This window comes from Anabrus simplex, chromosome 5, assembly GCF_040414725.1.
Source record: "Anabrus simplex isolate iqAnaSimp1 chromosome 5, ASM4041472v1, whole genome shotgun sequence".
NCBI classification, from domain to species: Eukaryota; Metazoa; Arthropoda; class Insecta; order Orthoptera; family Tettigoniidae; genus Anabrus; species Anabrus simplex.
In genome coordinates, this window is record NC_090269.1 from 75,730,364 (window position 1) to 75,744,016 (window position 13,653).

Here is a 13,653-nt window from a genome sequence, read left to right on the forward strand (position 1 = left end):
TGAGAATATCTTGGTTGCATCATGTAACAAACAACATGGTTATGCAGCACATGAGAAAACAATTAGAAATAACAAAGAAAATTAAAAAAAGGAAGACAGCATACTTTGGCTACATTATGCATAACAAGAAATCCCCCCCCCCCCCCCCTCCAACAACACAGTATATCTAAGGAAAAGTAAAAGGAATCCTCCACCAGTAGTCCAATTCATCATCAGTTGCCCCATTTAGAGCAGCTGTTCGTAGGGAAGCCTGGACCAGATTGACCACCAACGCCCACTGAGGGTATGGCAATTCCAGAAGAAGGTAATGCTGTATGCATTGTACTGTAGTTGGTAGTACTAACAGTAGTTTGACATTTCTCTTTGAGAAAACCACCCCTCTAAAAGACCATTTTGTGGGCTTTTTTCATCTTGTGAGCTTAAAGGGGTATCAGTGTATTAACTTTATTCAAGAACAGAATGCCAAACACAACTCCCAAAACATCTAGATTGGACCACCTTCTAGGCATTTTGGTCAGCAGAGGTTTCAAGATATTAAAATATCAGCAAGCCTATGAAAGTCTCCACAATGACCAGCATTTAAACTCATTGAGTTAAATGTCAGTGGTGACAGATTTCAGTCATAAAACAAACACTAACAATACTTTCTTACCACTTCAGCAGGTAAACTCTCCACATCTTGGAACGGTGACTCCACAGTGTTGTTATCTGCATCTAATATAACCACTTCTCCTAGATCTGGCTTCCTTACTCGCTGAAAAATTAGAAGGAAAAAAAAACAAAACATTAGTACAATACTCTTAATTAATAATGACTGCTACAAAGTACACAAATGTACAAAAAAGTAAAATATACTGTAGATTATCACCTTATGGAACAAAGAAAAGAAAAAAGAACGCAAGGAGATCTGTGGGACGATTGAAGAAGAAATAAAAACAGGAAAGGCAGAGATTAGAAGTGAAAAGATCACCCAATTTTCAACATACCCTTCTTATCTGCACTAATATTATAAATTTTATGAGTTTTTGTGTGCAGGTTAATCAGCAACCTCAACAACCACGAAACTGATTTCACTACTACTTTCACCGCTGTTGTTTTTGTTTGAGTCATGAGTCCAAGCAGTTCTCCATGCCACCCTCCTCTGGGCTAATCTTTTCATTTCAACGTAACTACTGCATCCTACATCTGCTCTAATCTGCTTGTCATATTCATACCTTGGTCTACCCCCTACCATTCTTACCACCTTACTGTTATGTTACTCCCATACCCTTCCCTATGTTGTCAACACCGTGCTAACATCCAAAAACATGCTTTGATCTCCAACACCAAACTGAGAGTGAAATAAATAATTCCTAACAATGGCCAACTTATAAAGAGATCCATGCGAGACTTAACACTACCTGAAGAAAATTGAAGATCTACCACATCATTTACCCTGTTGCACGCTATGGAACAGAACGTTGACCGACTACAAAATAAATTTAAAAAAATAACAATGTTATTTGTTTTACATCCCACTAATAACTTTTATGGTTTTTTAAGATGCCGAGGTGTATGGATTTTGTCCTGCAGGAGTTCCTTTACATCATAATCATCAATGTCCCACTCCAGTCGTCCAGGTGTGGTTAACAAGCCTCCTCCACTCCTTTCTGTCTTTCCACTTTACCTGCTCCAATACTTACGCCACATCCAATCCAGCTTCTCTAATGTCCTTCCAAATCTGATCCATCCACCTTCTTCTCGATCTTCCAACTGGTCTCTTTCCAATTCCCTTCTTGCTACCCGTTCCTTTCCCATTCTCTTTACATGTCCGAACCATCTCAGCCTTGCTTTCTATATCGCCTGTACTAACGACTCTATATTTAGCTCTTCTCTGATTTTAATATTTTGAATTCTATCTCTTCTTGTTTTTTTAGCCGATGTTCTTAAAAATTTCATTTCTACTGCTTGGATCTTACTATCTTGTCTCTTATTAGTTACCAGCATTTCTAGTCTGAATGTTACAATTGGTATGAAATACTGTTTTTATAATGTTAATTTTGTTCTCTTGGGTACTTTGTCTGTGGACTTAGTAGCTTAGACTGTAGAGTGCTGGCCTGGTGAGATCCAGTTGACGGGTTCAATCCTGGCTCAGTCCAATGGTATTTGAAGGTACTCAGGTACGTCACCTTCATGTCTGTAGATTTACTGGCATGTAATTGAAAGAATTATAATAATGCACATACATGTAAACAAGAAACTACTGAAGATAGTACAGGTGTATGCTCCACAGACAGGATGTAGCGTGGAAGAAAAAGAAGAGTTCCTCAATGAACTGGAAACACATTTTGTTGGAGATGGGATCATGATAATGGGAGATCTGAATGGTCATGTAAAAACTGATAGAATGGAATATGACAATGCTCTGGGCCCACATGGGTATGGCAATAGAAATGAGAATAGGAGAGGAAGAAAATGATCAGTAAAAAGATGAGAGAAATAACGAATAAGAGGAAGTAGGTAAAGGTGTTCTGAGGTCACAACTAGGCGTTTCATTCATGCTTTCCTAGTTTTTCAACACAAGCGTGTTTAAAAGCCGAGTCGCTAGACATGCTTTTGATGTCCACTGGTTGAAGATTCCATCATCGGGCTAAGGTAACGGTGAATGATTTAGCGTAGATTGTAGTTCTGTGTACAGGAAGGGATAAACAAATGGCGCTGCAGGATCGGGTATTTTTATTATGGACGAATGAGAGGAGTTTGCTGTAATCACATAAGTTGAGTGAGAAGTTTCAAGAATAGCAATTATGCAAAAGCAAAGAGTAAGTGTGCAGCACTCATGCAAGCGAAGTCACCTGAACTGCATGTACGATGGTGTGAAGCCCAAAGATAAATCTCACACAAGCATTCTCAGCACACTGTAATTTCCTTTCTCATTCTACTCCTAGGTTGTTGAAAACTATATCGCAATAATCAAAATGAGGTAATGCAAGTGACTCAACAAAAATTTTCTTTAGCTTAAATGGGAAAGTGAATTTAAATTTATTGAGACAATGTAGCATTCCATATATATTTCTACACACAGACACAATGTGGGCAGACCAGGTCAGGTGTTCGTCAAATAGTACACCAAGATCCCTTATGTTTTGGCTATACTGTACGAGAGTGCCATGGACAATTGTGGTCACGTCATTTGATTTCAAGGCCTATGTTATCTACGCCCCTAGCCTTGGTCTTGATGTGTTTTATTAAATCAACCACTTCTTGTGGTGCGACATGGCTGAAGTAAAATTTATCCCTCTGTGGAGATGGCAAGTTATCGTATGAATTAATTTTCTCTTTTACTAACAGTTCTTTGTCGCATTTCTGGTTGATGATGCCAAAATATTTCATCGATTTCCACATCGTCGCAGGTCGTATATCAGGTTTTATCGAATTATGGGCATCTACCACTTCGAATTTTAGAGGATGTTTTATTACATAGTCTTACATCTAATCTATATATATAAAATAAGAGTTTTGTCTGCACATTGCTCAGAATTTGAAAAGAATGGTATTTCTGTATCGGTCATGTCCACAGTAACAAGGAAATGCACTTTTTACTTTTCCGTAATTTCTGTCTATCTGTCTATCTATATGCATGTACACGCATCACTAGAAAACGGCTAAAGAGAACGTAATGAAAATTGGTATGCAAAGTCGGGGAATAAGTCGCTACAATCTAGGCCATTAATAATTTTATTTAAGCTGACAGAAATGGTAGTTTAGGGGAAGGCCTAAAATTTAATTTTCAAATATTTATGTTATTAGTGGTCCTATCGTAATGAAAATTGGTATTCAAAGCCGAGGAATGAGTCGCTACAATGTAGACTATAAATAATTTTATTCACATTGAGTGAAATGGTAGTTTAGGAGAAGGTCAAAAAATTTCATTCTGAAATATTTACGTCATGAGTGGTCCTATGAAAATGAAAATTGGCATGTGTAATCGGAGAATGAGCCATTCTAATCTAGGTTATGAATCATTCTGTTCACACTGAGTGAAATGGTAGTTTAGGGGAAGGCCTAAAATTTAATTCTCAAATATTTAAATTATTAGTGGTCATATCGATAAATACTACATAACCAAAGTTATATAGAATTAAATTTCCGACCATTTATGTCTTATACATTTTTACCGTACCGACTGTGATAAAACAGATATTCATGAAATTGTAATTTTGTCCATATCAACGCTGAGCCACGAGAAAATGGGTTAACAGAATTTAATGAAAATAGTTATTTGGAGTCGGGGAATGAGAAACAACAGTCTAAGCTATAAACAAATTTATTCACCCTGGATGGAATTGCAGTTTAGGGGAAGGCGCTTAAAATGTGTTTTTAAAATACCTATGTTATTGGTGCTATCAAAAAGTATTACATAACAAAAGTTATATTGAATACAATTTCCGATCATCTGTTTTAATCAGTTTTACCGTACCGACTATGGTAAGAGCGGTATTTCAGAGTTGGAAGAAAACTAAATGTGAAGACCTACAATATCAAAAGCGCATAGCATTGATCAACAGTGACATTACATTGACCATTGTTTGAGGTGATATTCTTTGTCTCTTATGCTGCCTCTCAACTCGAATGGATGGGATTACTGCTGCATACCGAATATAACAGTCTGACTGAATATTAGAGGAAAATAGCTGGGGAGATAGAAAACTTTCTTCTTTAGCATGCCATTCCTCTGGTTCATACATTTTTTGATACAACTGGTACGTAACACATAGTATTCCAGCTATGCGATCCCTAATCTGATGCGCTGTTTTGAGTGAGCAGAGTACATACTTAAGGCAGAGGCTCACTCAGTAGTAGTAGTAGTAGTAGTAGTAGTAGTAGTAGTAGTAGTAGTAGTAGTAGTAGTAGTAGTAGTAGTATGGCCGGGTATAGAATAACAATTTTGGCCTATTCCAAATTATAGCACCACAATTCACTAAATAACTCAAAATTTGACCCTGAAAAGAGACGTTTCTTAATTAAAGCTTCTTCCTCTTTACTTTTATTAAATTCTACATTCATTTTATTCCAAATTAGCTGTGAAGAGTGGGTTTCTCCTCTTGCTCGGAGGAAAAATTTGTCTCCAAGTCAGATAGATTTTTCCGCTGCCAGTGTAGTGAATTAAGATTTTCCGACTCATCGGGTACTCCTAGGAAAAAGATTAGTAGAAGGGCATAGTTTATGCCGTGGGAGCACTATTCGACCCCCTCCCTGCCGAAAAAAGACGAAGGGTGTTCACGGATCACGCCTATCTGCGGCTTTAATCATTCCAGCTCTGGAACTTTGGACTGTTATCGGCAGCGTAGACCTGTGCGTTAAAAGTGAGAAAATGTGTTTACTGTACCAGCAATGATAACACAGATATTCATGAATTTGTATTTTTGTTGCTAAGTCCATATCAACACCGAGCCACGAGAAAATGGGTTAACAGAATTTAATGAAAATCTGTGCATAGAGTCAGGGAATAAGAAACTACAGTCTAAGATATAAACAATTTTATTCACCCTGAATGAAATTGTAGTTTAGGGGAAGGCGCCTAAAATTTAATTTTTGAATACTGTAATTATGATAATGGTCCTATCGAAAAGTACTACATGACAAAACTTATATAGAATACAATTTCCGACCATTTATGTTTAATGTCCAATAACGGACCATTTATATTGGTATTTATGTTTAATTCAGTTTTACCGTACCAACTATGATAAGAGTGGTATTTCAGAGTCAGGAGAAAACTAAATGTGAAGACCTCCAATATCGAAAGCACAAAACATTGAGCAACAATAAAATTACACTGACCATTGTTTGTTGTGATGTTCTTTGTCTCTTATGCTGCCACTCAACTCCGATAGATGGGATTACTCCTGCGAACCGAGTATAACAGCCTGACTGAATATTGGCAGGAAATTGCTGGAGAGTTAGAAAACTTTCTTCTTTAGCATTTCATTCCTCTGGTTCATACATTTTCTGATACTGCTGATATGTAACACACTGGTTCATCATAGTATTCCAGCTATTCAATCCCTACTCTGACATGCTGTTTTGAATGAGCAGTGTGAACACTTAAGGCAGAAGCTCACTTGGTGGTGGTGGTGGTGGTAGTAGTAGTAGTAGTAGTAGTAGTAGTAGTAGTAGTAGTAGTAGTGGTAGTAGTAGTATGACCTGGTCTAGAATTACAATTTAGGCTTGTTCCGAACTATAGCATCACAATTCACTAAATAACTCAAAATTCAACCCTGAAAAGAGCCGTTGCTTAAGAAAAGCTTCTTCCTCTTCACTTTTATTAAATTCTACATTCACTCTATTCCAAATTAGCAGTGAAGACTCATCGGTTACTCTAGGAAACATATTAGTAAAAAAGCATAGTTCTTGCCCTGGGACTCTCCAGTATTCGAATCCCCCCACCATAAAAAGACCAAGAGTGTTCACGGATCACGGCTGTCTGCGGCTTGGTCATTCCAGCTCTGGAATTTCGGAACGTTAGATCGGCAGCATAGTAATCTTTGTTAAAAGTGAGCAAATGTGGCGGGTTTTTTTTTTTCATTTGATCGAATATTTCATATGAAAGCAATGCTTTTAAATGCGCCATTCCTACTAACATCATTGTACTGACCTATGTTCATTTCAGTTGGAAAAACCTCTAAAACAGTCTTTCTGAGGACGTAAAAAGGCAGGTGGAGAGTGAGTGTCCGACATTATAATGAAAACTCCCCAACCTGATAGTGACTGATGGCACCCACTCTTCATATCAGAAAAGACGTTTTGTGAATTCCCTGTCGCATTTCTAGGGTAACGTTAGTCTGGCCCCGCGGTGTAGGGGGCAACGCGTCCGCCTGTCACCTGGTGGCCCCGGGTCAGTGGTTTTTAACTGTACAGTAGAGTCTCGATTATCCAACCTAAATGGTACCTGGAGTATGTCGGATCACCGAAAATGTTGGATAATGCAGAATAACTTTGAAAATGAACTGACACAAACAGGAAGGCTATACTCTAGTACTAAAACAAGGACATGTTTTACGGTACTCTATTTATTGAATTATCAATTCAATTGTACAGTACATGCAGTATTGAACAAAAGCATTCCAGATGTCTTACGAAAAGAAACTTTTCTCCACAGATATTAAGCTGCCTAATGCCGTACCGTTTTTTCCACCGATCAAGCCACCCAGCACTGGCAGGAAAATTAGTGTCCCCTTCATTAAACTCCTTCTGGAAATACACAGCCTTTTCCTGCAGAATGGGGCCAGATATTGGCAGGCCCTTTTCCCGGTGTTAAGATAACCAAAGAAATAGTGCTTCACTTACTTTTTCGTACTCACATTTTTCATTTCTTCTCTACTCTGATAGAGCACCACTTTTCAATTTCTTCCCTTGTTTTTTCCAGTCTCCCACTGTAACACATTCAACACCATAATCTGAAGCCATTTTTTAAAGAATTTCCCCTTTGTCCAGTCTCTTTAATGCACTCAACTTGTCTTCCATAGAAACAATCACTTTCTTCCATTTACTCGCTATACTCACAGAGGATATGGAAACTATAACATCCACACCCAACCAATACTACAATGAACAATGACTGAAGACTCACTGCACCTGACGTTGAGAAAAAAAAACTGTCCTACCGCCAGCGGGCTGGCCAGTGCTTGTCCCATGGTCGCACCCTCCACAGCGGGTGTGCCTGAATTTAGTCTCCACCAAAAGTTCAAATTAAGTCTACCAGTGTCGGATAACACGGAATGTCGGATAAGCTAACGTCGGATGAGCAAGACTCTACTGTACATGATTAATATCCCTGGCCTGGGGACTGGGTGTTTGTGTCATCCTTAATATTCCTTTCCTCACATTCAACGCTTTACACTTCCGCAATTTCCAAATACACGCAGGTTCATAACATATGGTGCAAAGTAGGGGCAAAAGATCTTCTTAGGTCGAAGCCTCGAATAAATTGCAATTTAAAAAAAAAAAGGGTAATGTTAAGAGCTATGAAATTTAATACAATCTTGCTCACAACATGTACACTACGTAACCAAGAATTCTGTATACAGTGTAGGATTCCGTAGCGAAGCACGGGTACATCAGCTAGTATTATATGTGTCTGGTGGTCTCTTCCATTGGGTAGGGTTTGCATCGTCTATGAGCAGCAAATACTCATGAACAACAGAAGAAAATTCTTTAAATGTTAACTTTTGAATGACTGCAGTTCCACCCACTACTTATTTAACTCTCTCTCTTAAATTTGAAATCCCAAATCATATCTTAAAAGCCTTGTCAAATAACTGTAACTTGAATCTTCAGTGATAAATATCAAGCAAATTTGCAAGGAAATAGTACAGAAAAATAATAAAAAATTAACAAATGGAAATCACTACTCAATTGCAGTACATTACTCCATCACATTAGAAGTTAGGAAATATTTTGTGTTAAGTTTGTGGGAATCAATTTTATCTCATGAGTTATGAATTTCATTATAGTCCGTATTGACAATTGACCAATAATGGTAAGAATAGGTGGACCTTTCTCTACCCTTTGACAGTAACCAATTTTATAGTAAAATTAGCATACTAGAGGAAAACAAATTCAAGCAAATATTATTATTATTATTATTATTATTATTATTATTATTATTATTATTAGAGCTGTTGATTTAATCAATTAATTGAACCAATTAACTGATTAATCTAAAAAACCAATTAACCAATCAAAGTGCTTTGGCCTATTAATCGAACCGATTAAAATTGTAACGTGGTAAAAAGAAAAATAACTGTTTTGCATGGCACAAAATGTGTGCATTATTATTATTATTATTATTATTATTACAGATGTGCCAGGATTAAGACAGCAGTGAAGAAAAGAGGGACATTTCTTAACTTGTTGTTTTAGAAATTTTTATTTTTGGTGTTGTATAAGATATTATCTTGTTTGGACCTTTGAACTTGAAAAAAAAAGTTTTGGAATTTTGTGTGTGTGTGTGTATAAAATTATCATGTAGCTGTGAGTTTTAATATCGTCGTTTATCTAACTTGTGTAACCGTGTGTACCTACACATGCTGTTTTAGCAGCATATTTCCTGTTGCGTAAAATACTTTTCTGGACCGGCAAGAACTAAAAGACTATGGTTGGTGAAAATAAGATAAAATATAATTGGTGAATGTGAAAGTCGAGGGTAAATTCCGTATCGTGATTGGTTACTTTGGTGGTTGCATCATTTCCGGTTTTTTGATCTCATCCGCTCCTTCGTGGAAGTGAGGTAGTATCTGCGTCTTTGATTTTTGACCATCGTAGAGAGCGGACGCGGTCCTGCATCGGTCCCATCATGGGATACGTCTTGGGGTAAGCACCATTTCTTTTATTTTGGACATTAACTTTATTTAAATGTAATTATTTCTTTTCTTGCACAGGAGTTTATCTTTGAGACTCACATTCACCACTAATATTGTCGAAGTGACTTTTCCTTTTGTTTTTGGAGGGAATTCTTTTTTTTTTTTTTAAACCTTGTAACTAACATGTAATTTAACTTTTCTTCGGGTTTGCCCCTCGTAGTTCTGTATCTCTTAACACACGCACGTAAAATCTATGCTCTTGTGTTGAAGTGTTTTAGGTACTGACGCAAGTTTTCTGTGCCTATGTGTTAAGATTTTCTCTCTTTTTTTCCTAATTTGTGTAGATTGGGATTAGCCCTCATTAAAATCATCATGTAAAATTTCTTTGTTATAGTGCACATATCTGGAGGCGCAATCGACACTTACATTTTCTATAACAAATCTTTGGGTTTTGTTTGTCTTTTATTATTTTGTTTTGTTTACTTTAAATAAACTTATTTAAGGGAAATTACCATCTATGATTTCTTCCCTCTCAAGGGATGCGTTCCATTTACCTCGCAGGGTTTCCATGCCGCTTTCCACATCCCTTTTGTAGTTGTCATGTTACCCAACCTGTTGTATACATTTTATAGTACATTGCTTCAGTAGAACCAAGAGTTTGTTTCACTGTTTTTGCTGTGTTCATAAATTCATAAACTTATTATTATTTGATGTTTGTGTAACCAGCCATTAACAGTTACATTTGGTAGCAGGAGGATTAGTAGATGGTGATGGACCCGAGCTAACCTTAAAAATAGGTAAGATGGCAATGCACAGAATTATCTTGTATTTTAGTTTCTTCCTCTCATGATGTCTTGAGCCATTCCTACTCCTTCTCATTTGAGAAAGGAGGAATTACGTTACGAACTCCGGATTCATAAAGTAAATCCCAGAACAACTGTTAGGGACGATATGAGTTTATTAGCTTCTTCTCTTAACTTACCAGTGACTGTTCCTCAGCTATCCGCATTACCAGCGACTGTTCTTCAACTAACTGCAGATGAATTGCACGAGTCTTTGGTAGTGATTAAACATAAATTACCCGAGTTTAATACTGTAATTTTGTCTTTCCAGGTATATTATCACATATCTCGTGATGAGGAATCCAAGCACCTCACTGCTTTTGCCACTGATTGGAACCTCTATGAATCTGAAAGGCTCTTGTTCTGCTTTAGTACTGAAGCAGCTGTCCTTACTCGGTTACTAGATAATATTCTGTCAGACATTAAATTCAAGTTTGTGTACAATTACCTTCAAGATTTGGTCATTTCCAGTGAAACATTTGAAGAACACCTTATCCATTTCAATGAAGTCCTTGAAAGACTGCGTAAAGCAGGCCGAACTCTTAATGCTAGTAAGGTTACTTTTGCACAACCCCAAATGTCATTCTTGGGGTATATTGTGTCAGAGAAAGGTGTCTCCACTGATCAATCTCGTTCATCTGCCATCCAAAATTTTCCTACCTGTAAGGATGTCAAAGCTGTAGGCAGATTCATTGTTATGGTCAATTTCTTTTGTAAATTCATCCCCAAGTTTGCTGAACGAGCAGCTCCGTTAAATGCCTTGAGAAGAAAGGATGCCAAATTCGTGTGGGGTGATGCCCAAATTAAAGCCTTTTATGATTTGAAATCTGCTTATGTAATGCTCCTGTTATGGTAATGCCAGATTTTTCTAAACTTTTCATTCTTCAAACTGATGCCTCTTCAACAGGTATATCTGGTGTTGTTCTTCAGGAATTTGAAGGTGGACATCGTCTTATTTCTTATACTTCATGTAGTCTAAATCCTGCTGAGCAAAACTATTCTATTTATGAATTAGAAGCCTTAACTGTTGTTTCTTCATTACAACGGTTCATAATGTATCTTGAACATCTCCCTTTCGATCTTGAAAGTGATAATCAGGCATTGAGTTGGGTATTGGCCAAACCAAGATGTATCGGTCATCTTGCGCGTTGGGCAGTACGCACCTCGGCATTTCAGTTTGAAGCTCGTCACATTCGTGGCACTGAAAATGTTGTAGCTGATAGTCAAAGTAGAATGTTCTATCCAGGTAGTTCTGATCCTCAATCAGAGCCTTTGTCCTTTGTGAATGTAGTTCTAACTAACTTGCCTTTTCTATTCGAAGATATTTCCAAACATCAGGAAGAAGATGCTGAATTGAAGGCTATTACTGTCAGGATTAAATCTGGCGAACATGTTAAACCTTATGTTCTTAAGAATGGTGTTCTATGTTGTCCTGCTCACGGTAGAAGAGACCCCAAAATTGTTGTTCCATCTAACCTAGTTCCTGCTCTTTTCAGATACTTTCCTGAATCTCCAGTTGGTGGTCATCTTGGTGTTTTCAAAACTAGACAGAAAATCCGTAAACATTTCCTTTTGAAATCCATGGATGGTGAAATCCATACTCTTGTCAAATCTTGCAAAACTTGTAACATTAGTAAACCTGCACCTAATATCCACCTAGGTCTGTTCTCATCTGAGCAAGCTTCTCGTCCTATGGAGAGATTATTCATAGATTAAATTTATCCTTTCCCGAGGTCACGGACCGACCAATGTTTCATACTTGTGTGTGTTGATGCTTTCTCACGTTTTACATGACTGTTCCCAACTCTTATGGCTAATGCTAATACTACCATCTCTTGTTTGAAACAGATCTTTGCTTTCTTTGGACCTTGTCAATTTTTACTGAGTTACAATGCCGAAGATTTTACCTCTGTTCAGTTCCGTAATTTCTGTTTTGATTTGTCAATTTCTCACCTAACTACTACCCCATATTATCCGAGGCCTAATTCCGCTGTAAGAGTTAATCAAAATCTTAGATCTGCTCTTATGCCTATCACTCTAATGGCCACTCTAAGTGGGATTCATTGTTCAACTGGTTGTCTTTTGCCTTTAATACTGCTGTCCATGAGAGTCATAAGCAAATGCCAGCTTAATTAATACTAGCTTTTACTCCTAACTCTCCACTTTCGAAGCCTCCGTGGCTCAGACAGCAGCATGTCGGCCTCTCACCACTGGATACCATGGTTCAAATTCCAGTCACTCCATGTGAGATTTTTGCTGGACAGAACAGAGGCAGGACAGGTTTTTCTTCGGGTACTCCGGTTTTCCCTGTCATCTTTCATTCCAGCAACACGCTCCATTATCATTTCATAGCATTTATCAGTCATTAATAAATCACTTTGGGAGTGGCGACCCCATCGTAATAATAGCCTAGATCTGGTTCATTCATTACATCCCTAACCTGGCCAAAGACTGGAGAACAGGTTGTAGGTTTTCATTTTCATTTCTCCACTTACGAATCTATGGTCCATTAACGATCTCCTTCCTGACGTTGCCAACCCAGAAACGATCTGTGCTACTTGGCATCATGCGCGTAACATTTGAAGGTTTATTATGCTAAAGTTCAACGTAACTACAATCACGGGCGAAGACCACACAATCTGTTTGTGGGTGACCACAGGTTTTTGTTAAAACTCATCCTATCAGTAGTGCTGCAGACCATGTTATTACTAAGTTAGCCCCCATATTTTGAGGTCCCTGCACAATTTTGAAATTTCTTACCCTAGTATCTTTAATCGTAAGTGATTCTGAAAGGAAGGGGATCAGTAGAGTGCATTTATTGCGGATAAAGGTACCCTAGGCATTTGCATCGATGTGCATTTCCGTTATGTGACTATTTATGTCTCAGTTGTAAGAAATGTCTGAATTAAATTATGGCTGGCCAACCAACACACGTGTTATCCTTGTGTATATAGACTTTATGTATGATTAATGGGTATTTTCTTTTAAATGTAATGGATTTTATATAATAATGATTATGTTATGTAATATTTTGTTTTTATGGTCACAACTTAGGAAATTGTAATTGTAACCTTTCAGGCTCTGGGATAAACTCCTGTAGATTTTCATATTTTATCTTTCGTCCTTATTAAAATTAATAAATAGTGCTTGCCCTGAGGTTCTGGTATCCCAAGTGTGGGAGGGAGTCTCCCAATGGAGCATTTACTGAGCCACCAGTTGGGTGACGTTCGTTTCATTATTGGAAAAAATAAAAACAAAAAACACCACTGCATATCTGTTTGTATTGCAGTTGCTGCAAAAACTTTTGGTCCATCTGGTGGACATACTACTGTGCCTGTCTGGATACTGCACTACACTATTTGGTCGCAACGGTCCAATACTGGGACCGAGTTGACGAAATGTTCCTGCCTTTATGTGGTTGGGCTTTATTTATTTATTTATTTGTATCAGAAGCATACATTTTACAT

General features: G+C 37.6%; 1 protein-coding gene across 3 annotated transcripts in view; it reads right to left on the bottom strand.

The window, feature by feature from the left end:
- The window catches only part of LOC136873760 (DENN domain-containing protein 1A), a 257,596-nt gene that overhangs the window by 128,080 nt on the left and 115,863 nt on the right, over window positions 1–13,653 (bottom strand). For all 3 annotated transcript variants that reach the window (XM_067146947.2, XM_067146948.2, XM_067146946.2), the window contains exon 7: window positions 653–754. In XM_067146947.2, the coding sequence (XP_067003048.2) occupies window positions 653–754 (102 nt within the window). The remainder of the gene's footprint in view (window positions 1–652; window positions 755–13,653) is intronic.